Raw genomic sequence first — 27,589 nt, forward strand, 5'->3', positions numbered from 1 at the left:
AATCTTTACCTTTTCTCAACTGAAGTTAATATGCATAAGTGGCGTCACTCAGCCAAGTCTCTTTCACTACAAACTCACAAAGAATATAGATTTTTTTTTATTTCAGCTCATTATGGGGGTACAAAAGTTCAGGTTATATATATTGCCCATGCCCCCCCATCCCCCTGAGTCTGAGCTTCAAGCATGTCCATTCCCTAGACAGTGCACATCACACTCATCATTTAGGTATGCACCCATCCCCTCCCCCCACCCCCATCCCCCCCAGTCAGAACTTCAAGCGTGTCCATTCCCCAGACAGTGCGCATCACACTCATCAAGTAGGTATACACCCATCCCTTCCCCCCAGCCCCCACCTCTGTCCAATACCCAATTGGTGTTATTCCCAAATGTGCACTTAGGTGATGATCAGGGAAACCAATTTGCTGGTGAGTATATGTGGTGCTTATTTTTCCATTCTTGGGATACTTCACTTAATAGAATGGGTTCCAACTCTCTCCAGGAGAACCAAAGAGATGCCGTATCACCATTATTTCTTATAGCTGAGTAATACTCCATGGTATACATATACCACATTTTACTAATCCATTCATGAATTGATGGGCATTCAAGTAGACCTACCATTCAATCCAGCAATCCCATTATTGGGCATCTACCCAGAAGAACAAAAGTCATTCTATAAAAAAGACACCTGCACCCGAATGTTTATAGCAGCACAATTCACAATTGCAAAGATGTGGAAACAACCCAAATGCCCATCAATTCATGAATGGATTAGCAAAATGTGGTATATGTATACCATGGAATTTTACTCAGCTATTAGAAATAATGGCGATATGGCATCTCTTTGGTTCTCCTGGAGAGAGTTGGAACCCATTCTATTAAGTGAAGTATCCCAAGATTGGAAAAATAAGCATCACATGTACTCACCAGCAAACTGGTTTCCCTGAGTGCACATTTGGGAATAACACCAATTGGATATCAGACAGAGGTGGGGGCTGGGGGGAAGGGATGGGTGTATACCTACTTGATGAGTGCGATGTGCACTGCCTGGAGAATGGACACGCTTGAAGTTCTGACTGGGGGGGATGGGGTGGGGGGAGGGGATGGGTGCATACCTACATGATGAGTGCAATGCGCACTGTCTAGGGAATGGACATGCTTGAAGCTCAGACTCGGGGATGGGGGGGCATGGGCAATATATATAACCTGAACTTTTGTACCCCCATAATGAGCTGAAATAAAAAAAAAGTACATGAGTGGATTAATAAAATATGGTATATGTATACCATGTAGTTCTCAGCCATAAAAAACAATGATGATCTAGCACCTCTTGTATTATCCTGGACAGAGCTGGAACTCATTCTACTAAGTGAAGTATCCCAAGAATGGAAAACAAGGACCACATGTACTCACCATCAACGTGGTATTAACTGACCAACACTTAAGTGCACATATAGGAATAACATTCATTGGGTGTCAGGCAGGTGAGAGGGAGGAGGAGGGAACGGGTATATACACACCTAATGGGTGTGGTGAGCACTGTCTGGGGGATGGACATGCTTGAAGCTCTGACTTGGCAGGGGCAAAGGCAATATACATAACCTAAACATTTATACCCTCGTAATATGCTTAAATAAAAAATTTAAGAAAATACCATAGATTCTCTGTTTTTAAACCATCCTGCAAAAATGGATAACAAATAGACTCTGTTTCTCTATGGATAAGTGGTACTAGCACCAAAAACATAAGAGAGGAGTTTTTTCTTGACTAGATCAGGCATAGGGCTTTTGCACTCCAAGATCATCATGACTCTAGACTCAAACTTTAGAGATGTTTTACATGGCATACTTCATGCAGACCACAAAGAAAAATGTTCAATCAATTCAAAATATTTCACAAACTACAAATGAAGAAATGCCAAGCTTCATTAAAAAAAAAAAATCGCTCTGTGTTATGAGTTGAGGCCAGCCTGGAAAATTGCATGCCTTTTACCTTTTCAAGATTTGAAACACCAACTTAACAATGAATAAAAGAAAAAATTTGAAAGATAAAAAAATTGCCTGTGCAGTTTTCTTCACTTATGAACATAGGATGGTTTTAATTTGATTCATCAATTACCCATTTTTGTGTCAATTCCCCTGTAAGAATGATAATGGGATGAAACTGAAATGAAGAAGGCAAATATTTAGAGTTTCTAGCCAGAGCAATGAGGCAAGAGAAAGAAATAAATGGCATCCAAATTGGACAAGAGACAGTAAAATTATTTCTGTTTGCAGATGATATGATCTTATACCTAGAAAACCCTACAGACTCTTCCAAAAGACTCCTAGATTTGATAAATGAATATAGCAAAGTCTCAAGTTATAAAATCAATGTACAGAAATCAATAGTATTTCTATACACCAACAGCAGCCAAGGTGAGAAACAAATTAAGAGCTCAATCCCAGTTACAATAGCTGCAAAAAAAGAAATACCAGGAAATATGCTTAACCAAGGAAGTGAAAGATGTCTACATGGAGAACTACAAATCACTAATGAAACAAATCAGAGACAACACAAACAAACGGAAAAACATCCCATGGTCCTAGATCAGAAGAATCAATATTGTTAAAATGAACATACTGCCCATAGCAATCTACAGATTCAATGTAATTTCTATCAAAATAACAATGTCATTTTCACAAAATTAGAAAAAGCCATTCTAAAATTCATGTGGAAACAAGAAGAGCCCAAATGACCAAAGCAATCCTAAGTAAAAAGAATAAAACTGGAGGCATCACATTACTTGACTTCAAATTATACTACAAGGCTATGTTAACTAAATCAGCATAGTACTGGCATAAAAGTAAATACATAGATCAATGCAACAGAAGAGAAAATCCAGAAGTAAAGCCACATATCTACAACCAACTGATCTTCAACAAAGCAAACAAAACCATACACTGGGGAAAGGACACACTATTCAATAAATGGCTGGGAAAATTGGATGTCTGCATGAAGAAGAAAAAACTGGATCCATACCTCTCACTATACAAAAAAATCAACTCAAGATGTGTTAAAGACTTAAACATAAGACCTTAAACAATTAAAGTCCTAGAAGAAAATCTGGGAAAAACTCTTCTGGACATTGGCCTAGGAAAAGAACTTATAACTAAGATCCCAAAACAAATACAACAAAAATAAAAATAAATAAATGGGACTTAATTAAACTAAAAAGTTTTTGCACAGCAAAAGAAATAATCAACAGAGTAAATACACAAACTACAGAATGGGAGAAAATATTTTCAAACCATGCATCTGGCAAAGGACTAATATCTACAAGGAACTCAAACAAATCAGAAAGAAAAAAATAAATAATCCCATTAAAAACTGGGAAAAAGACTAGAACAGACATTTTTCAAAAGAAGAGATACAAATGGCCAACAAATATATGAAAAAATGCTCAACAGATCAAATTAAAACCACAGTGAGATGCCATATTACCGCAGTCAGAAGGGCCATTATTAAAAAGTTAAAAAGCAATCAATGTTGGAGCAGATGTGGTGAAAAGGGAATGCTTATACAGGGTTATAGCAGTCATGAGAATATGTCTTTCAGATCTCTGACTGAGGGAAGGTAATTTGGATACCTGGTAATTTCACTGGCAGCACCAGGATAATAAAGCATTAAGTAGATAAAGATAATGCCAAAAAAGATGAAAGCTTTTTGAGAAATGAGAACCTCATACAAATCTCATGTATATGGAGCTCTGGAAGAAAAGCAAAAATCATCAAAGGTGTGATAGGAAAATGTTCATAATTTCTATGTCAGTGAGAGATGTAAAATAAAGGAATGTAGGAAAAGACTGACTTTCTATTAAAACTTACTACCTGAGTTTCACTAATAAGACTGCATTATATATTGATCCCCCAATAAAAATAATTTCAAACAGTTATTGGCAGAACAAAAAAGGAAATACTACTTCCTAGTTTCAACTTAAGTCATCTTTGAGTCACTGCACTGCTTCTAACATTCCGCAAGGACTTTATGTAGAGCTGATTTAATGTCCTTATTCCTCAGACAGTAGATAATAGGGTTCAAGACTGGAGGTGCAACAGAATAGAACACAGACATCAGCAAGTCTAGAATAGAGTTCATATCAGAGCCTGGCTTTAAATAAGCAACTCCACCTGTAACAAGAAATATGCTCACAACAATGAGGTGAGGAAGGCAAGTGGAAAAGGCTTTGGATTGGCTAGGTCCCGAAAGGATCTTTAACACAGTGGAGAAAATATACACATAGGAGACTACGATGCAAACTAGACACGAAAATGCATAACAGACCCCAACAGCCACACTGACACTAATGGTGGCATGCTCTTTGGAACAAGTGAGCTTTAGTAGGGCAGGAACATCACAGAAGAACTGATGTATCTTATTGGAGCCACAAAATTTTAGGGAGAATGTACCAGCTGAGTACAAGATTCCCAAGACCCCTCCGTTGAGCCAGGACACAGCCATCAACTGGACACAGGACCCTCTGCTCATGACAGCTTCATAGTGCAGAGGACGGCAGATAGCAACATAGCGGTCATAGGACATTGCAGTGAGGATGCCAATCTCTGACCCTGCCAACAGTACCACCAAGAAGAGCTGAAACACACATCCCAGGAAAGAGATGGAGTCAGTGAAGGTGATGGAGTTGAGGATGGATTTGGGGACTGTGGCAGAAATGAGACATAGATCTAAGAAGGACAAATGCCTAAGGAAAATGTACATTGGGGTGTGGAGGTGTCGGTCAAGAATCGTGAGGAGGAGGATGATTAAATTCTCCAACATGACCACTATGTAGATGAGTGAGAAGAGCACAGCATGCAGCTTCAACAGCATCCAATTCTCAGTAAATCTCATTAGCGAGAATTCCATCATTAGTTGTGTCTGATTCATCATATTTCAAAATCACAAGCCAGCTATTGAGTAAGGAAAAAGAAGTGTTAAATTAACATGGAAAATAAAATATTATTTGTTGTTTTGTTTTTGAGGCATGTACAGTTTAACATCATTGGCTAGATAGAAAGTTAAAAAATAGCAAGATATTTATATTTCTTTTGGACTCAGGTGTAAACAGCTATGGGCATAATAGTCCATTATACCTGGACTTACATTTATTGTGAAAGAAGAGAAGAACTAACTCCACTTCTCTCTCTAATTACTTGAAATTATTTTTGAGTAGTTTTATTTTCATTGGGAATCACAGCATTGTCTATTGAGCTCAATCTTTCCATCATTTCTTTATGTGGTTTCTGCACCCTTCAGTGTAGTGGTTCTCAAATTTCGACAAGTTCAATTTTGTTTATCTCTCACTAAACTGCAATTCAAAGAAGTAGAAACAAAGATACGTATTGCGATCTGACCAGTGCCGTTCGCTGCTCACAACCTAGGCATAATTTTTATTAATAAAACCAACATTTGTAGTAACATCTTAATGCCATCCCTACTGGTTTCACAATCAAACAAAACTTAACATTTTTAATATAAAATCCTCCTATATTCAATATTATGTTTCTACTTGGAGTAGAATATATTACAATAACAAAACAAACAAAAAATGCTCATAATTTCTATCTTCATCCTATAGAAAAAATGGTTTGAAGCCACCTAATTCTAAATAATTAGTGTTTTAATGGGGAGATAGTCATATTTTAATGTTAAAATATGCATATAAAAGTCAAATAATTTAAAATATTTAACAGACAACATGAAAGTTGCTTTCACTCCCACAGACTTTAGACCTCTATCAAGACCATTTACAAAAATAAGACCTTTTTTTTAATACTCTGATTTCATATTTGTTTATAAGGGTAAGGAATTAATAGAATAAAATTGAATAGATGGAAGAGGAAAAAGCTACTATTAAAAATAGGCATTAAATTTATTTTATTTTTAATTAAAAGCAGAAGAGGGTAACATAAAAAAAAGAGGACCATAGGAAATGAGCAGGTGAACTGAAAACATGCTGTGGCTTTAGGAGGGTTAAAACATGAAAAACAGATCATGAGGAACCATCTAGGGCTCCTCTCAAATCTACACATGCACAGACAAACATATGCATGCACATATGTGCACATACTCACGCCCCACACTGCTCTCTAGAAGGTGTGCTTTGTTAAATGGGTCTAGAGTTTCACAGTAATCATGTCCAGAAAAAAATAGTCCTCATTATTCCATGTATATTGACAGATGTTTGCATAGTTTTTTTGTATGACTTACAGTTATTTTCTGAGAATGACTTCCACTTCCAACATCACAGGAGTAAACATGTATGTAACTTTTATTATATATGGCTGACCTGAAGAAGTTCCACCAAAACCTTGGGCAAAATTTTAGTGATGAGAGGAGGAAAGTGAGGGTAGTTTTTTAAAAAAGATAAAAAAGCAGTCATAAGAGAGAAGATAATCAGAAAGATGTGTTTGTAGAGGTTGAGAGAGAGAGAGAGTTTCACATAAAAGGAGGTGGGAAACAGCTTCATGTGCTTTAGAGATTACCCTGAAGTGACTAAGAAAATGATCTTAACTCGTTATTACAATAGCGTTGGTGAATTATAGGGGATAAAACTAAATAGGGTAGCAGGATAAAAAACTGAGTCAAATGAGATTCAGAGACAACTAAATACATTAAGTATACTCTTTCCCTATGCCTGCAGTTGAAGCTTCAGGTAAATATGGAGCTATTTATGGTGAGCAGTGGAGCATACAATTATGTATATGTTGACCATTAAACATATTGTTTCATAAATTAAAACATACAGGTGGAAACGAAGTGTAAAAGGAAGAGAGAAAGGAGACAGGGAGTTGGGGAAAGAGAGGGAAGAGAGAAGGAGGAGAATAAAGACAGAAGTAAAGAGAGAAGCACATAATTTGGGGAGAATGAAGGAGGTGGGAAGAAAGTACATTGGAAGGGATAGTAGACTTGATAGGAAAAAAGAGCAATTATTCATCTGTAACAGAATGTAGCCATTCATTCCAACATTCTCTCTCTGTCTCTGTCTCTCTCCCTCTGCATACACACACACACACACACACACACACACACACATTCCCTGCCCCCAAGAGGATGAGCAAGAATGGACAGAAATTTTCCATTCTTTAACCTTCATAGAACCTGTCCACTTCAGTACAGGTGATTTTCTGAAGAGTAAATTGACAAGTGATTAAAATCGAAAAGACTCATAACTGAATGAAAATTTCATGCTGCATTGCAAATTTTGAGTGTGTTTGTTGGAGAAAGAAAGCACTAGCTCTAGCTTTACAGCAATAATGGAGAGCCTGACTCACAACTCAACATGAGCTAGGATCACATACCTCAGACTTAAGGCCTCTGTTTCACCTGCCGGGGGATATAAAACTTGGAGCAGTGTCTACATACCCTGAGAGCTAATTCCAAACTAGCAAACCATCCGTCATGGTTGCTGTTCATCAACCTGTGCTTTAAAGATGACCAGGATAGATCAGACAGTGAGCGAGTGTCCTCCTGAGTGCCTCCTACACCAACAATGTTTGACTTCAATACTGGAGTTTTAGCCCTTCAGGCTCATTTTTTACTTGTATTTAACTTTATTTTATATAATTATGTATGAAATAAATGAATGGTAGCATCAGTAAAAACTCAGTGTACTTTGCTTTACAGATAGCATTGATAACAATAAAGCTGTGTCCAATTGTACTGATATACTTTTTGGTCCAGAGCAATTCTACATATTAAATAAAAATATGCTAGCTGCGTCCCAATAGACCTCCTAAGCCTGATGAAATATTTATAATGCATGAAACAACCCTAAAATCAAGGGGTGTCTAAGGAGGCTGTGAAGATTGGATAGGGTCAGGTTTATGTATTTCTACATTATTTCTGTAGTATATTAGAAACAAATTCTGTCACTGTGGGTAGGAATGGGAGGCTGAGGAAAGGCAAGAGTTAAAGAGGAACAGAGTAAAAGAGAGAGGCAGAGAAGAGAAAGAAGAGAAGAGAAGGGTGGAGGGCGAGGGGAGGGAAGGGAAGGGAAGACAAGATTACTCATATGGAGTCTATAGCTCCTGAAAATATTCTCATTATCAAGCAGGGTCTATAGGAACATTTATGGAAAAAGACTGATGAGAACGTTTTCCCAAGGAGTTCTACATTTCAAAATAATTTCAGGAGAGAAAAAAATAAAAAATAAATGTCTAAGTAATGTGGGACATCTCTTCTTTTCACAGTTTTTGTTAAGAAAGGAAGCTATTGTTTTCAAGTCATGTGAAGAGCTGATTCCTGTTTCAAGCCCCACACCTCCCCCTCCAGTCAAAACTCACAATTTGCATTGAGGGCCTCTGTCCTCTACACCAGTATTTGTTTCTTTTGGGTAGTCTCCAAGTTCTAGAGAAAAAAAAAAAAAAAGAAGTGTGCTTGATGTCCTATGTCTCAGGTAATTCTTTCTTCAAGAAAGGGTAAGTCTTTTAAAGCAGTTACAGATGGACCTTCATAGACTATATGGCATTCTCCCAGGTCGCACTTAGAGCAGTACCAAAATTTATTTCTTAGAGGCTAAAGCCTTTGAGACCTAGTCCGTAATTCTCATTTCTGATCTGAGAGCTGATACCACTGCCCTTTCCTCCAGTGGGACAAAAGGGGAGATCTCACTGGATCTCATCAGAATAAACTTTCCATTAACACTAATTATTTATTATATGTATGTGACTATTGAATCCTACATATTTCTTTGCTTTGAAAGCATGTAACAACTTAAACTTAAGTCTGCATCCACAAAGTCTTTCACCTGAGTCTAGTAATCTCACTTCAGTCTCACTTGAGAGACACTAAGACACAGTCCTCTGACTTTGGGGTCTGAATATGGATTTAGTTTATGTCTTTGGGCCACTGTGGTTTCTTTTACTCTCTCTGGATTTAAGCCAGCCTCCAGTGAAGATAACTTCCGTTCAGATTCTTACCAATGGCCAGAGGCGCCTTGGCAGAAGGTTCCCAACAGCACTTAATTTCCAACATCTGCCACATTCTCAAGGGATATCACTGGTGTCCTCATGGGCACCTTAAGAGTCCAGGCTCCTCTTTTAAGTGGCATCATAATGAAACTCAGCAGGGACTTCTCCAGCATTGGAATGAGGTGAGGTTTATTTGCAGAGCCTGATCTTGTAGTATTCTCCTTTATTCTAAAGTGGACATAAATTTCCCCTCATTTACTCATGATTTTGGTCCAAATTATTGCCCCTCTGTATATCCTGAATGACACCCCCATGTTGCCTGTATCTTCTATCACCTAGCAACCTCCTGCTGACACCTCCACACTCATCGTGGAGTTGATGCTTAAATTATGTATTCTTCCTCATGATATTATGAGAGAAAAAATGCCTCATGGCACTTTGTGAGAACCATATGACAGCCAGCCCCACAGACCATTGTCATATAAACTTTTGAATCAGCTTATGAGTTCTGAAAAACACTTGCAGGGATTTTGACTGGAACCGAATCTAGCTCAATGTATGAAACATTGTCACTGTCACAATATTGAGTATTTTAAGCTATGAAGATGACATAGTCCTCCATTTTTAAGTCTTTAAAACATTCTCTCAGCAATGATTTATAGTTTCAGTACACAAGTCTTGGGCATATTTTGTTAAATTCATCACTAAATACTTAATATTTTTGATCCAATTCTGTATTAGGTTGCTCAGGCTTCCATAACAAACTATGACTACAGACTGAGCAGCTTAAACAACAGAAACTTATTTTCTCACAATTCTGGAGGCTACAAGTCTGAGGTGGAAACGTCATCAGGGTTAATTTCCTCTGAGTCCTCTCCTTGGCCTGAGGATGGCCGCTCTCTTGCCGCTTCTTCACGTGGGCGTTCCTCTGTGTGCACACACCCCCGGTGTGCCCTGATCCCCTATTCTTACAAGGCACCAGCTGGATGGGATTGAGCCCACCTTAATGGCCTCATTTTAACTTAGTTACCTCTTTGAAGGGCCTATCTCCAAATACAGTCACATCCTGAGGTACTGAGTGCTAGGATTTCAACATATGAATTTTGGGAAAGATATAGTTCAAGCCATAACCTAATATAAATAATATTTATATTATGGGTTTAAAGTATGGATCATATAAGATTGATTTTGCATTTTATTTCCATTTGTTTTTTAATACTATATAACAACCCAATTTTATCATTGCAACAGTTTACAGTAATATACTAGCTCTAGTAGCTTTTTTATAGATTCCTTAAGATTTTCTGTATAGATTTTTTTGTGAATAAAAAGTTTTACTTCTTCACTCCCCGTGTATTATTTTCCTTTTCTTGCTTTATTGTACTACTTAGGGCTTAATAGAGGTGGGGAGAAAATAATTCTTTCTTACTCCAGATCTATAGGGTAAAGTATTCCAGCTTTCAACATTAGGTGTAATGTTAGCTCTAGAGTTTTTTGGTTTTTTGTTTTGTTTTCTTTTCTTTCTTAGTTAACAGTGACTTCATTTAAAATGACCATTGCAATAGGGAGAATGCCCCCAACCATAATACCTATAATTAAATGGTAAGGCAGAAAAGGTTTTTCTTTTACAGAGAGGAGGAAAGAAGGCTAGAAAGGACCTGGAGTAGGGCAGTAAGATGAGCAGGTGGCATGATTGAGCAGATAAATAAGTTGAACATGATTGAGAGATAAAACTCTTACTTCGAGGTTTAGAAGGTTTGTAAAGGAGGAATTGCTCCACAGTCCAAAGGTTTCTTTTTTGTTTTGGGTGGGGTTCTTATTTGATTTTTCCAGATGCCTTTCATCAGTTTAAGAAGTTACCTTCAACACCAGGTTACTGAGGATTTTTGTCACGTCACAAATATATTTTGAATCTTCCAAATCTGTTTTCTGATTCTGAGGTAATTGTGTGTATTTATTTTTATCTTTACTCTGTTAATATGGAGACTAATTCTTAAATCTGGAGAAACAGGTGAATGCAGAGTCACAGCTACGATCTGCTCATTAGGAACAGAAGCCCCTGAACTCATAAACTGGTAGGGTCACAAGTGTTGATGAACTCCTGAGCCCAGGCAGGATGGTGTGAGAATGAGAAACTCCTGAGGGCTTCAGTCCAAGGAGCACCTCATGCATTCATTGGTTTCTATCTCCAGGAACCCCACTAAAGTTTCCAAAGTAGAACCAAGGGAGAATCCCTCCTGGATTGGCAAAAGGTTGGAAAAAATAGCCATGGTGAAGTATGCCTAGGGCCTTCTCCATATCAGAGATCTATTCTTCAGGCGAGAAGACTTTATTAGAAACATATCCCACCTGGAGGAAAGGCACGCTCCCCCTCTAGCCTTCTACAGCATTCCTGTCTCCTCTAAGGGGGAAAAATCTATACCACAGGGAAACACCTGTGGTGGTCACAGCACGGACACACAAGCTAACTAAAAGACTGAGAATAAATAACAAGATTATAGAACACTTCTCCCAACACCTTGCACCACACCAACAGGGCTTCAGTAAAATAACAGAGTTACAGTGGAAGGAGCTACAGGCACAGATTTTCTCTGAAGGGCGGTAATTAGGGGATTCACAGTCAAAAGGGGAGACCGAAACAAGGACATTAGAGGAATCTAAAGCCTCTGAGACTTATAGCTGCTATAAATAATAAAACAGATGAACTCCTACATAGATTAACATAAATCCCAGCACCATGTGTTGAATAGGGATTCTTGTCCCCAGAGTATATTCTTTCCTGCTTTGTCAAAAATTAGGTGACTATATGAGGATGGTTCTATATTTGGATTTTCTGTTGTGTTCCACTGGTCTGTGTCCCTGTACTTGTGCCAGTACCAGGCTGTTTTAAGAACCACAGCCTTGTAGTATAGTTTGAGGTCTGGCAAATTAATACCTCCCATTTTGTTTTTGTTGCTTAAAATTGCTTTTGCTATACGGAGTCTTCTCTGGTTCCATACAAAGTGTATAATTATTTTCTCTACATCTGTGAAGAATGATGTTGGTAATTTAATAGGGATTGCATTGAATCTGTAGATCACTTTGGGTAGTATAGACATTTTAACAATATAGATTCTTCTGATCCACGAGCATGGTATATTTTTCCATCTATTTGTAAGTTTTGCTATTTCTTTTCTCAGTGTTTCATAGTTTTCCTTATAGAGGTCCTTTACCTCTTTAGTTAGATATATACCTAGATATTTTATTTTCTTTGTTGCTATTTTGAAGGGTATTGAGTCTTTAATTTGGTTTTCCGATTGACTGTTATTGGCATATATGAATGCCTCTGATTTGTGTATATTAATTTTGTAGCTAGAGACTTTGCTATATTCGTTAATCAATTCCAGGAGTCTCATGGTTGAATCCTGGGGGTTTTCCAGATATAGCATCATATCATCAGCAAAAAGTGAGAGTTTGATCTCTTCCTTCCCTATTTGGACTTCCTTGATTCTGCTCTCTTGCCTGATAGCTCTCACAAGGACTTCCAATACTATGTTGAAAAGTAACGGGGACAGTGGGCAGCCCTGTCTGGTTCCAGTTCTAAGTGGGAGTGCTTTCAATTTTTCCCCATTCAGAATGATGTTGGCTGTGGGTTTGTCATATATGGCTCGTATCATTTTTAGGAAGGTTCCATTTACGCCTATTTTGTTAAGCGTTTTTATCATAAAAGAGTGTTGAATTTTGTCAAATGCTTTTTCTGCATCTAATGAGAGTATCATATGGTTTTTGTTTTTGCTTCTATTTATGTGGTGAATTACATTTATAGATTTACGTATGTTGAACCACCCCTGCATCTCTGGGATGAAGCCCACTTGGTCGTGGTGGATTATTTTTTTGATAAGTACTTGGATTCGATTTGCTAGTATTTTATTGAAAATTTTTGCATCTATATTCATGAGAGAAATTGGTCTGTAGTTCTCTATTTTTGTTGTGTCCTCTCCTGGTTTTGGTATCAATGTTATATTGGCTTGGTAGAACATGTTGGGGAGAATTCCATCCTTCTCAATATTGGAGAATAGTTTATGTAGGATGGGCACCAGTTCTTCTTTGTATGTATGGGAAAATTCAGGTGTGAACCCATCTGGACCAGGGCTTTTCTTTTTGGGAAGGTTTTTTATTGCTGTTTCAATTTCAGTTCTTGATATTGGTCTGTTCAGGTACTCTATTTCTTCCTGGTTGAGCCTGGGAAGACTATGTGTTTCTAAAAATTTGTCCATTTCCTCCACGTTCTCCAGTTTGTGTGCATAAAGATTTTTGTAGAATTCATAGATGATATCTTGTATCTCTGTAGCATCGGTTGTGATTTCTCCTTTCATGTTCCTAATGGAGGTTATTAGAGATTTTACTTTTGTGCTCTTGGTTAGTCTAGCCAGAGGTGTGTCTATTTTGTTTATCTTTTCAAAGAACCAACTTTTTGTTTTATTAATTTCCCTTATAGTTTCTTTGTTGTCCTTTTCATTTAATTCTGATTTGATCTTAGTAATTTCTCGCCTTCTGCTGGGTTTGGGGTCGTTCTGTTCTTCTTTCTCCAGCTCTTTGAGTCTATTCGTTAGGTTGTCTATTTGCAGGTTTTCTGTCTTTTGGATATAGGCATTTATGGATATGAATTTCCCTCTCAGGACTGCTTTAGCTGCGTCCCATAGATTTTGATAAGTTGTATCTCCATTGTCATTTAATTCAAAGAAACTTTTGATTTCCATCTTGATTTCTTAATTATTCAGGAGAAAGTTATTTAGCTTCCATGACTTTGAGTAAGAGTGAGGGTTTCTGTTTGTGTTCATTGTTACTTTTATTCCGCTGTGATCTGACAAGATGCATGGTATAATTTCTATTTTTTTGAATTTTTTAAGACATGCTTTATGTCCTAGGACATGGTCAATCTTAGAGCCACTTGTAGAAGACTAAAACAGGACCCACAGCTTTCACCTCTCACAAAAATCAAATCACGGTGGATAACAGACTTAAACCTTAGGCGTGATACAATCAGAATTCTAGAAGAAAATGTAGGAAAGACTCTTACAGACATTGGCCTAGGTAAAGATTTTATGAAGAAGACCCCCCAAGGCAATCACAGCAGTAACAAAAATTAATGAATGGGACATGATTAAATTAAAAAGCTTCTGCACAGCCAAAGAAACAGTCACGAAAATAAACAGACCACCTACAGAATGGGAAAAAATATTTGCATACTACACACAAGATAAAGGACTGATAACAAGAATCTATTTAGAACTCAGGAAAATCAGCAAGAAAAAATCAAACAACCCTATCAAAAAGTGGGCAAATGACATGAATAGACACTTCTCGAAAGAAGATATAAGAATGACTAACAAACATATGAAAAAATGCTCAACATCCCTAATCATCAGAGAAATGCAAATCAAAACCACAATGAGATATCACTTCACCCCAGTGAGAATGGCCTTTATCATAAAAACCCAAAACAACACATGTTGGCGTGCATGTGGAGAGACAGGAACACTCATACACTGCTGGTGGGACTGCAAACTAGTGCAACCCCTGTGGAAAGCATTATGGAGGTATCTTAAACAGATTCAAGTAGACCTGCCATTCGATCCAGCAATCCCATTATTGGGCATATACCCAAAGGAAAAAAGGTCATTCTGTAACAAAGACACATGTACTCAAATGTTTATAGCAGCACAATTCACAATAGCAAAGATGTGGAAACAACCCAAATGCCCATCAATACATGATTGGATTAGTAAGCTGTGGTATATGTATACCATGGAATATTACTCAGCTATAAGAAATAATGAAGATACGACATCTCTGTGGTTCTCCTGGAGAGAGTTGGAACCCATTATATTAAGTGAAGTATCCCAAGAATGGAAAAACAAGCATCACATGTACTCACCAGAAAATTGGTTTCCCTGGTCATCACCTAAATACACATCTGGAAACGACACCAATCGGATATCAGACTGAGGTGGGGGATGGGGGAGGGGATGGGTATATGCCTACCAATGAGTGCATTGTGCACCCTTTGGGGAATGGTAACGCTTGAAGGTGCTGACTCGGGAAGGGGGGGTGGGGAAGGGAGGGATATATACCTACATGATGGGTGCAACGCACTCTATCTGGGGAACAGACACGCCTGGAGCTCTGACTTGGGGAGAAAGGCGGTACATGGGCAACGTATGTAACCTGCAATTCTGTATCCCCCATAACAATAAGATGAAATTAAAAAAAAAAAGAAAAGAAAAGAAAAGAAAATATACTAAACTGTCAAAAAAAAAAAGATTAACATAAATCCTCACACTAATGGAATATTTACCTCAGTTTCTATTACCTAATACAACATGTGTAGTGAGCAATAAAAAATTTATAAAGAAGGCCACAAAGCAAGACAGACATCATCTCAAGAGACAACATAAGGATCAGAACTAGACTCAGATTATGACACAGATGTTGAAATTATCAGACAGATAATTTAAAATAACTATAATTAATAATTCATCTAACTAACTCCAGGTAAACTTTGCAGTGCTACTCCATCCAAGCACCTGTCCTCAGAGATCACAACTGGCACAAAAATAAGTAAAAATAGTAATGGCTCATAATCCATTGAATAAAATATAGATTGATATGGTATACCTTTGATTATGATCCTTATATAGTGTTCTGACCAAGAATGCTAACCTAAAGATAATTTTGAGGAAAAAGTAGACAATCCCAAATGAAGGAACATTTCCTTAAGTATCTAGCCTATGTTCTTCAAAAATATCAATGTCATGATTGACAAAAAGACTGAAGAACTGCTTCAGGTTATAAGAAACTAAAAGAACATGACAAGTAAGCCCTTTACCTGATCCTAGATTGCATCTTGTTCTGGAAGGGAGGGATGCTATAAATAAAGAACACTTGTTGGTTCAAATGAACAAAAAAAGGAGCATGGACAAAACTAGATGCAGTTATTAATACCACTATTAATTTTCCTGTCTCTGATGCCTGAACTGGGGCAAACTGTCCAACATGGAGAATCAGGGTAAAGGTTATTTGAGAGTTTTTCATAATATTCTTACAACTTCCCTGTAAGTTTTAACTTATTTTAAAATAAAAACTAATGTATATCTGAGTAAAATAAAATTATAACAAATAAACCACATAGAGTATGGAATAATTGCAAATTATATTTTAAGTCATATTTAATATCAAACCAATGTGCTCACAATTTAATGAAAAAAAGTGCTATTTTAATTCAAAGCTTTGAGACTTTATTGGCCCTACATGCTAAAAGCCAGTATTCCCTAGCACAAACTACCTACTTGATTTTTATTTTGAAATTTGTTTCTTTCTTTGGCAAGATTTCAGCTGACTCATATTCATGCAAAAATAAACCAATATTCCAAGAATATTAATAGATAATCATAGTAACAGCATTGTATGAATATTAATAATCTTATTTAATTCTATACATTATGATTCATATCATTAACTCCATGTAAGAGAGATCAAGTTTCATTAACAAAAATATTTTCTTGGGACTGTGTAGTAGAAAAATGGCATTTTGCTAACTATATCTCTAGTAGCCAGAATTATTTTGGAAGGACCTAGCTATAAGATTTTAGCTAATGCTAATGCTGGTAAGATTAGATAAAACAAACAAATGAACACATAAACAAAAACACTCATCACTTCCAGATTCTTCCAGCTATATCTTTAAAAATGACTTCAGTTTTATTACTCTACAATGAGGATTTTAACAGATCACCAATAAGATTTGTTTTGCTTTTCATTTGAGATGACTCCTGCTGTATAGCAAAGTTTCTCAAAGTATGTTGTGCATCTCAGTCACTAAGTTGATTGATTAAATGCACATTTTTTAACTTCACCAGAAACCCTCTGAGTCAAAGTCATAAAGAAGGCTTTATGGGAGTCTTTATTTTTAGCCAAATGCCCAAATGATTCTAACACAGTATATTATAAAGTTTGGTTACCATTACTTAAGTACTTCTGATAAAAGGCTGAATCATGTCCTTCATAGTATATTTCAGAATGTTTTCTGGGACCTACATTGGAAACGGGTGTTTCCTGTCTACAGCAAAAAACAACGATTATAACACTAATAGTCTTAAGACATAACTACTTAATAAGGTTATTCAGAATATGTTTAAGCTGTTTTCCTTTGGGGAATTCTAAGGTATTAACCAAGTGCCTTACAAAATAATTTGTTGTAGGCCCTTTGGCTACAGAAGGTTTCAAATGACGTCAAATTTGAAATAAAAGAAAGGCAAATGACTTTCCTGGTTTTAATATGCATCCTTCCATGTGAAGAAACTACCACAGCTTTGCAGAGATCTTTGTGTCCTTTATCAGAAGCCTAGCGGTGCAACTACATGCTGTGATTATAGAGAGTTTACAAAAAACCAGATGTTCTGTTTTAATTTGGCCATCAACTGGTAAATTAAACTTTTGGGAGAAAAATTTACACCCTCATGTGGATTTGGGATTATCTCCTTAAGTACATCTGATGAATCATACTTTACCCAGGTGTGAAGAAAATTGTCCACATTTTAAGGTATGAATTTCAAATTTCTATTGCTAAAATGTTAGAATACTCTGTTCCAAAACAAAATTTTTAAAGCCTTGTAGATATTAAGGAAATTTAGGGCAACACCAAAAATGATTAAATTTAATGGCCAATTTCTCTACCCTTCTTTCTTTTTGTTCTTCTTTGTGTATTTCTCAAGACTGATCATTGGCATAGGCTAATAAATGTCATAAGAATTCTTTTGTCACTCCACTACACATTCTCTGAGTTCACCACATAAAGCTTATCCACACATGTCCATTGCCTGTATTTTCTGAGCTGCACTTAAAGTGTCTTCTCTGCAGGTCTTTGTCCTGGAAACTCCTTTTCATTTCAGTGTCAGCCTCCAGCTCACCCACATAGAAAACCTTTTCACTTGGTTGATCTCTAAGATGACACTTTTTTGTTACCTTAACACCTGTCACCATCTCAGTTTTATTTTGTTTATTGATTTATTGTTCTTTATTGTCTGCCTCCTCCCAGTAAGAATAAGCTCACATATCTTTATTTTTTTATCTCTTCTATATAGTTTGATGTCTGGTACATACAGAACACTTTCTGTTAAAGAATAAATAAATAACTCTGCACCGGTAATTAATAATCTAGGGAAATATTTTGAACGCTGAAAGAAGATATTTGATAGTATTAAAAAATAAATTGTAGACAACATAACATGATCAAAATAAAATCTAAAATATTCAGTCAGAATTGGAAAGGTCTTTTGTCATGGTGCCCTCTCAAGATCCCTTTATAAACAAATTAACAACCAGGAAGCCCTTTTGATTCTGTAGCTCTAGTTTATATTGTGTGCATTCAAAGAACATGAAATTTTGCTAAATGATTCCTTTTTATTCTCATAGTAAATGAGGCATTTACTATGTTAGGATTTCATGACCTCAAGATAATACAAACATTGAACAACAAGTCCTTGTTTGTATTACCTTGCTTATGACCACGGGAATAGAGAAAGTTATTTACCAATGTTGGATCATTTAATACAAGAGTGTGTGAGTTCATGACTGTAATAAGAATTGTTATTTTGCACCTATGTAGAGTATTAGGAATACTAACACACTCTAAAGACGTGAGACTTTGGATTGTTTTTCTGAAAGCAAAGGGTATGTCATGAAGCATGGCACCATAATAGTTTGATGCAAATGCCCAGTGGATTGGGAAAACCTCTGTGTTTAGTCAAGTTATATCTATCTTTTAACAAGGTAAGTTTATGCCTATAGGATCAGGTGAAACTCTTACAGAGACTAATTGACTTCATACATTACTCAACGAATTGCTTTATCTTTAAAAAAGTAAAGAATAAGTTTTTAAGTAAATGCAGAAGTATTCAAGGTAGGTACATGACTCTTTTTCAACTGAATGTTTCTGTATATCAAAATGATTCTTGTTAGACTGTACGTTAATTTTTTTCTTTTTCTTTCTTTCTTTCTTTTTTTTTTTTTGTGTGTGTGTATCTCCTCACCTTAACAGACTGTGAAGAGAAGCGAGTATGGCCAATGTCACCTTGGCGACAGGATTCCTTCTTGTGGGGTTTTCTAATGTCCAGGAGCTGCAGATTTTATACGGTGTGCTCTTCCTAGCTATTTACCTGGCAGCCCTAATGAGCAACCTTCTCATCATCACTCTTATTACCCTAGACCTGCAACTGAAAACACCCATGTACTTCTTCCTGAAGAACTTGTCCTTGTTAGATGTCTTCCTTGTGTCTGTCCCAATCCCAAAATTCATTGTCAACAGCCTAATTCACAACAATTCCATTTCCATTCTAGGATGTGCCTTTCAGCTACTTTTAATGACTTCCTTCTCAGCAGGTGAGATATTTGTCCTTACTGTCATGTCCTATGACCGCTATGCAGCCATCTGCTGTCCCCTGCACTATGAGGCCATCATGAGTGATGGTGCTTGTGTGCTGATGGCAAGTGCTTCCTGGGCCATCGGAGGACTCTTCGGAGCTGTGTACACAGCTGGCACATTTTCCATGCCTTTCTGTGGCTCCAGTGTGATCCCACAGTTTTTCTGTGATGTTCCTTCATTACTGAGGATTTCCTGCTCTCAAACACTCATGGTAATTTATATAAGTATTGGCATTGGTACATGTTTAGGCATGTCTTGTTTTGTCTGTATTGTGATCTCTTACATTTATATTTTCTCCACTGTGCTAAAGATTCCTACCACTAAAGGTCAGTCAAAAGCTTTTTCCACATGTCTCCCCCATCTCGTTGTTTTTACTGTTTTTATCATAACTGCTTATTTTGTTTATCTCAAACCACCTTCAGATATACCATCTGTCATTGACAGGCTGCTTTCTGTGATCTACACTGTGATACCTCCAATACTTAATCCTGTAATCTACAGCCTGAGGAACAATGACATGAAACGGGCTCTAATAAGGTTGGTGCGAAAAACAAGTGGTCAAGAGGCTCACCTCATTTAGCATTTCTAAGTGTCTATCAATGATACAGTGCCTTACAGACCACAAGGAATTTTTCTTATTTTTAACTTTGGAATAACCTGACAGAAAAAAAGCAACACACTCACGTTTTGCCCTGAGGAAATAAATGCTGAAGAGTCTAACTGACTGTTTCTAAGGTCAGACAATTGCATTACTTCAGGATAACACATAGATGTCATGGTACTTATGTGGGTTCTTCTATGATAAAGCATCTCTGCCTTTGTGGTATAGCTTTCTGAAAGAATCAGTTCTGTTTTTCATGATAAGATTTTATTTTTGACCATTTAGTAACTCATTTTCTCTATTTGAAAACACACAAAAATATTGAGGTGGTTGGATGGGTACAGTACCATGCATTTGAGCTACCAAGATAAAATTTACACCTTACTTCCCTGAGTGTCTGTCTAGTGCTAAGGCAGAATGATAGCAGGCAAAAACAACATAGTAGGCTAAGGCCATTCTGTGTGTGTCAAGATCCATAAACAGTCCCCAGGGAACACCTAACACAGAGACAAAATCCTAGAGGAAGACACACTTGAGCCGAGTTCTCAAAGACAAATCACGGTTATTCAGGTAAATAGTGTTTCCGGAAAGACACCCGGCAGAGTTCTGGAGCTCTAAGAACTATGCGTGTCTATGTGTCTATATGTCTGTAATACAGAAAGAAAACCTTTCCCTATGTGAAAAATAATGCTTTTAATCTGAGTTTAAAAAGAAGCTTTGAAATGTGTTAAAATTATTATAAAGTCACTGAGTTGTGACAGGCTTCCTTTGATTTATCCACTAGTGTCTACAATGTAAGAGGTTTTCCAGTATCTTTTATGAAATCTACCTAGAGATTCTATGTCTTATCAGATTCTATGTCTTCTCAATTTTACAATGAATTTGTTATGGTCTTAATTACCTAAGAAAAAAATATATAGGTTTCTAAAATTTTTCAATGATATTATGCTCTTTTTCAATCATGTTACCAATCTTTTGTTGTCACTTGAATTAATTAGATGGCCTGGTTTTATTTTTCAGTCACATGTGATCTTATTTACTCATGTCTCAAATATTTTCTGAAAATTATTTTGATTTTTACCACAACAAAATCAGATTGTAAGAAAATGTAAATAAAATTAAACTTTCATAGTATCTCTTACACATAAAATTTTCTTTAATTTTCTGTGAGGGAAATCTACATTAGAAAAACTGTCTGTATCAGGAAGACTGCCCTGAGACAACTTTTATTACTTGAGAGACATTTTATCTGCATAAGTTGACCTGTATGCACCATACATTTCCGTCCCTCACCCTCCCATAACTTGTCAACACCATGCTCCAGGAACGCCAAGCCTCTAATTCCTTCTGTATAAGCTTCAATCAATCATATGGCCCTTATTTGTCATATTTTGTGGGACTCTCCTGTGTATATACATAATTAAATGTTTTTTCTTATGCTAGTCTGTCTTGTGTCAATTTAATTTGTATTACAGTCAAAGAACCTAGAAGGGCGGAGGAAAGCTATTTTCTATCCCATACAAACACATCAATGGTGATATACCTTAAATTAAAATTCAGTTGTCTAGAATAATTTGTAAGCTTGCAAGCAAGCAATTGGATATAAAAAATTTTCTAGAGTTCAGTTCTCTATATTAAATCATGGCATGTATTTTTACTCTTCTTCTACTTCTGCCCTAGCCCAATCATCCTAAAACCACTAGGGGCATACCTGTAGTCCAGCAAAGTCAGGTTAATTGACCCATTGCAACAAGGGAGGCTGCAAATCACACGGATCATGGGATGTTTCATTAAACAAAGTAAAGACAGAGTTATTTCAGATTGGGGGATGGGTGAAGTTGAGGTGAAATTTAAAGGAAGGGGTGTTTTTATAGGCTGAAAGCAAAGCAAGGCTCCTTATAAATGGTCAACATCAGATCTGGATACAAATGTTCTGTTTCCTCCGAAACAATAAAATTAAGATACATGAGGAATTTTGTGTCCAGAAACCTTTTATCTGAAGCTTTGGCTCCTGGGGTGGAAAGTGAGGTTGTATGTTTCTAACACAGTAAATTAGGTACTCCTGGAAAAGGCGAGATATTTCATTCTTATCCGTATAATTTAAAACACAAAGTTTCTGATATCTAAGATTTTAAAGAAGAAAGTTTCTCAGTAAGAAAATAGTAATCACTCAAAGAAGGTAGACATTATGACACTTTAAAACTGCAACATGTCCTGGGTAGAATTGTTTCCTGTTATATTTATAACAGGCTTTTTCTTTCCCTCCTATTTTAGTCTGATGAATAGCTAGGCAGATTTTAATTTTTCTTATTCAGAGCTAATTTTTAATTTCCAGTCACATCATGCTTTATATTACTTAATTATGTTTTTATTTAAGGTCAGTTGTTTAATTTTATTCTGTTACTTATTTGTTTTAATGAATTTTTCATAAATTTGTTGAACTGATTGAATATTTGTACTTGCTAAAAGCTCTCAGAAAGACAAAATACTTAGATTAACATATGTAAAGCCCAAAGAAATATCCCTTTCCCATTCTAGTAACTTTACATTTTAGTTGTTTAAATCAAATGATCAAAAATATTTAACACAAGATTATGTCTTTTTGAACTAGCCCTAAGTACTCAAGAGAGAGAGTTAATAGTTCACCTTCTCCCAAAAGATTCATCCATACATAAGCAATTACTGGATAGCAAATCACTTTCACTATGGAGCTCATTATGAAGAAGAGAAGTGGAGAAAATGCAAGACACCAAAGGTCAACTGATATAACTAGGACAGGGCAGGATTAGCGTGAAAGGACAAAAGGAAATAGAGAAAGACTGAGATCAAGTTTCAAAGACTACAGGTGATGGAGTTAATAGAAGAGCAATGAATGTTAACAGAAAGAAGCATGCCATCACATAATAAGATAACCAAAGGAAAAAAAAGAAAAGAGATAGAGGGAATGATTAAAATAAAGATACAGTATTTTTAGATAATGAAAATCATGTAATAAAAAAGTGAGGAAAGGTAAAGTCAAGAGACACAATTTGCAGAGTTTATGGAGTTTATAGCAGAAAATTGCAACTGGGTAAGTGAAAAGGCTTATTATGTACTTGACATGTTCTATTCAATGCTTGATCAATGGGTACATTTGTGATCACAAATTTGTGCCCTGTGATAGATCCACTATGGCATTCAGTCAATACCGAAAATCCCCTGAGATTCTGAAATGAATTAAATGTAGTTATTTTTGATAAAGTATTGCATATTTCTATGAAAAAAACATGTTATATTATCTAAAATTGAACACTTTCCAAATGTAAGAAATTAAAATGATTTATACTCAGTCAGTAAATTGTTGAAGACTCAATCTATTTATTTTTAAAAGATTAACCTGTTAATTAGTTCAAAATATTTAAAGACAATTTATTTAAACCCAATAAATCAAACTATTTATTTCTCTGATTTTTTTTTTAACTCTTTTAAGTCATATGCATAGAGTCCCCTTTAGGCCATCTGAGAAGTAATACTAAAAACACTCAAATATAAAGCAATATATATAGGTTTTTAAATATGGGTCATAATCATCACATGCTTCAAGTAAATATTAGATCATTGTATCTGACAAAGTCAGCATCACAGTTGAAAGTAAAATAAGAAAATGTCATTGTATAATATGGTACTTGATATTCTATTTATTTTTCTAATTTTTAGTCATCAGAAGTGATTTTTAAATTTTGAATCTGGAAAATGATTAATGTAACTATTTTAGTCACATGACTCGTAAAAGTTAAGAGAGAATCACTTCACAGTAGTATATTTTGGAAATAGCTTTGACCAGTGATTTCTGTATGAATATAAATTAAAATATAAAATTTTAAATCTGCCAATCAGATAACATATGGACATATAAAAATGTCTCTGAGAGTAGCAAGTTCGAAGTGCTGTGGCTCTAGAGTCAGACTTCTGCATTGATAGTCATGCTTCACTTTGGACAACTTCTTTAGCTTCTCTGTCCTTCAGTTTTCTCATTTGTAAAACTAGTAAGATAAAAATAAAAGCAGGCTAATAGATTTTATAAAGACCGTGTTAGCTAGTAAACTTGTGACTGGCAAGTTAGCAACTATATGTCAGCTACTGTTGGCTGTTCTTATGAGTTTACATTTACATCAGTGTTCCTTGACCACCTTGTTAAAAAAGAACAACTGGACAATAGCAAAAGGCATTAACAATTGACATTGAGGCCGGGCGCGGTGGCTCACGCCTGTAATCCTAGCACTCTGGGAGGCCGAGGCGGGTGGATCGCTCGAGGTCAGGAGTTCGAGACCAGCCTGAGCAAGAGTGAGACCCCGTCTCTACTAAAAATAGAAAGAAATTATATGGACAACTAAAATATATATATACAAAAAATTAGCCGGGCATGGTGGCGCATGCCTGTAGTCCCAGCTACTCGGGAGGCTGAGGCAGTAGGATCGCTTAAGCCCAGGAGTTTGAGGTTGCTGTGAGCTAGACTGACGCCACGGCACTCACTTTGGCCCGGGCAACAGAGTGAGACTCTGTCTCAAAAAAAAAAAAAAAAAAAAAAAAAAACAATTGACATTGGTACCTGAACTAGAAAATAGTTGTTACATATATTGGTTGGCCATGAATAATACAGATGTCAGAACATATTAGCTTTAAGAAATTTGTAAAATCTATTACTTAGCATTTATTGCCAAGGAGCATCTTTTCTCTTTTTCTTTTTCTTTCTTTCTTTTTTTTTTGTATTTCTTATTGTTCTCTCTCACTGACTTTCCTTCTTCGTTAGGATAATTAATTCATAATCTAGTTCTCTTTACTACTGTACAAGAGGAAAAAAAATCTTTTCCTTCTACTCATCTTAGGTTCATTGTCTGGGACCCTCAGAACTAGCTCTACAAGACAGATTAACAAGAGAAAAACAAAAGTTTTTTAACAAGTGCATCACACAGGTACATGGGAGAACTTAAGGATGAGTAACTCTATATGGACAGCTAAAAATATATATAGAAAAAATTAGCCGGGCATGGTGGTGCATGCCTGTAGTCCCAGCTACTCGGGAGGCTGAGACAGGAGGATCGCTCGAGCTCAGGAGTTTGAGGTTGCTGTGAGCTAGGCTGACGCCACGGCACTCACTCTAGCCTGGGCAACAGAGTGAGACTCTGTCTCAAAAAAAAAAAAAAAAAAAAAAAAGGATGAGTAACTCAAAGGGATGATTAGAACCTGGGGGCTTATGTAACATTTTAACAAAAAAAAAAAAACCCCATGAACTTTGAGCTCTCGGGGGTGGCAGATTGTGGGAGGGCAAATATATTGGGAAACCAATGGAAGATAACGGTTACTTTAGCAAGGTTTGCTATGTAGATTCCTCTGGTTCCTTCTCTGGGCTGATGAGAGTCCAGAGTTATCGTTGGTGATGAGGAAACACCCCATCCCTCCTGACAAAAAGGGGTGACCAGAGAGTTTTTCTTGTGTCTACATTTTCTTTTCCAGTTGCCTTCAGTTCAAAATCATCTTTATGCCAGAGGAGCATGTTCTGAGGTGGCACACTCTGGATCCCTAATTACCCAACCAAGCAGCTCTTTAAACACTCATGTCACTTTTCTGACCTTCAGATTTTTATTTTTAAAAATGAGAAAGATGTTAGATCTTTGCTCCCTGAATATTGTCTCCAGCCAGTAACATCTTCTGGAAGCTTGTGTGAAGTGCAGAATCACAGGCCCCACCTTTGGAGAACGAACCAGAACCTGCATGTTGACAATACTCTGAGGTGATTTGTGTGTCCAGCAGACCTTGGGAAGCACTTGGTGGAAGCTCCTTCTGCCATCAATAAGGTAAACCAAATGTATGTACCCATTTACTTTGTAGACCCATTTTGTAGTCTAAATGTGCTGTTGGCACTGGATGCAAGTAATAAATTTGAGATTTATGGGGGAAATGATGCTTGCTGTTGGTGAGTGCAAGAGTATGATACATGAGGATAGAGAGGGAACATTCCTATTCATAAGGGAATTCCTAGAGTGAAGCCGCCAAAGCCCTCGATGTCTTTGTTCAAAAATCTGTTTCTCAGATGTAAGTTCCAGTCACTTGCATGTTTGACAGTAATATTTGTTGTTCTAGTTTATAGACTATGTCCACAAAAGTAGTGTTTAGAAGTTATAAAAATTAAAAAAAAATAGTTTCAAAATGATTTTCTATTCTTAGCCTGTTTTCAGTGTATTCACTTACAAATGAACATCAGGATTCAGGATGCAGGAAGCAGTTGCCTTAATGTGCATTGTTCAATATGAAAATATATATTTTTGGCGAGAAGAATGTATCATATTAATAAGTTTAAACACTAAAAGTCAACCTACCATTTGATCCAGCAATCCCCTTTGGGTATTTACCCAAAGGAACAGAAGTCATTTTATGACAGACACCTGCACTAGAATGTTTATAGCAGAACAATTCACAATTGCAAAGATGTAGAATCAACCCAAGTGCCATCAATTCATAAGTGGATTAACAAAGTGTGGTATATGTATGTCATGGAATACCACTCAGCCATGAGGAAGGATGACTTAATGGCTTTTGCAACAATTTAGATGGAATTAGAGACCATTATTCTAAGTGAAGTATCTAAAGAATGGAAAAACAAACACTGCGTGTACTCACTATTAAATTGGAACTAACTGATGAGTGCACATGTGCACAGAGGGAAGTAAATCTCAAAGAAAATCAAGCAGAGGGGAAGGGAGAGGAGGGGGTGGACAAAAACCTACCTAACAGGTACAATGAACACTATCTGGGTGATGGGCACACATTTAACCCTGACAAAAGCAATCCATGTAACCCAAAACATTAGTATACCCACAATACTTTGAAATACAAAAATAAAATAAAATAAATAAAAACATGAAATAATCAAGACAAAAATCATTTTGAAACTATCTTTTTAAAAGTCTCATTGTTGACTTCTGAACATCATTTCTGAAGATGAATCTTATAAATTAGAAGATCAGTTTAGAAGCTGTGTGAAGCATGAATTTGACTAGAACCTAGCCTTGGGAGGCCGATTTCTAAACAAAAACAAAATCACATGTTTTCATTCAAGGGCCGCACAGAGTCTAGTTAAGACAGAATGAATTGAGTCAACGTGAAATGGTCAGCCCTTTGTGAGTTTAGATGTAATCTACAACTGAGCTTGGGCCTGGCTCATAAGGGGATGATGAAGGCAGAGAGACTGGATGTGAATCTTGGAGCTGAAGGGTAACTATCAGTGCAATTTTTGCAAAACCACTAAAATTCTTTGACATTAGTTTTCCAAACTGTTAATTGGTTATAATAATACATGTCTCATTGTTTCATTAAAATAACTGATATTAACTATGCCTAGCTTCAAGCACGGAACAACCACTTAACAAATGTCAGGCCGTCTCTGAGCATCTCTGAACATCTCTGAACTTCTCTGAAAATCTGCATTCATTTGTTGGTGCTCCTCGGTGAATAAATTTCTTTTTTAATCTTTCTAGGACTTTGTGATTGGGTCAAAGGGCTCAGTGGGGGGCCTCTGTTTCCTGGCTTAAGTCCACA

At 36.5% G+C, this 27,589-nt stretch overlaps 2 protein-coding genes across 2 annotated transcripts; one reads left to right on the plus strand and one right to left on the minus strand.

The window, feature by feature from the left end:
* Positions 1 to 3,980: 3,980 nt before the first annotated feature.
* On the minus strand, positions 3,981 to 4,929 carry LOC138382536 (olfactory receptor 14K1-like). The gene has a single exon (XM_069467002.1). It carries the CDS (start codon positions 4,927 to 4,929, stop codon positions 4,006 to 4,008), a length of 924 nt encoding a protein of 307 aa, XP_069323103.1. The 3' UTR covers positions 3,981 to 4,005.
* A 5,855-nt stretch (positions 4,930 to 10,784) lies between these two features.
* LOC138382537 (olfactory receptor 14A2) lies at positions 10,785 to 20,133 on the plus strand. The gene is made up of 2 exons (XM_069467004.1): positions 10,785 to 10,891; positions 19,030 to 20,133. The coding sequence occupies exon 2, from the start codon at positions 19,049 to 19,051 to the stop codon at positions 19,991 to 19,993; it is 945 nt and encodes a 314-aa protein (XP_069323105.1). The 5' UTR covers positions 10,785 to 10,891; positions 19,030 to 19,048; the 3' UTR covers positions 19,994 to 20,133.
* The last annotated feature ends 7,456 nt before the right edge of the window (positions 20,134 to 27,589 follow it).

Source organism: Eulemur rufifrons, chromosome 4 (genome assembly GCF_041146395.1).
Source record: "Eulemur rufifrons isolate Redbay chromosome 4, OSU_ERuf_1, whole genome shotgun sequence".
Lineage (NCBI taxonomy): Eukaryota > Metazoa > Chordata > Mammalia > Primates > Lemuridae > Eulemur > Eulemur rufifrons.

Excerpts from the sequence above, each read along its gene's own strand:
- LOC138382536 (XM_069467002.1), bottom strand. The coding sequence starts at position 4,929 with ATGATGAATCAGACACAACTAATGATGGAATTCTCGCTAATGAGATTT.
- LOC138382537 (XM_069467004.1), top strand. The coding sequence starts at position 19,049 with ATGGCCAATGTCACCTTGGCGACAGGATTCCTTCTTGTGGGGTTTTCT.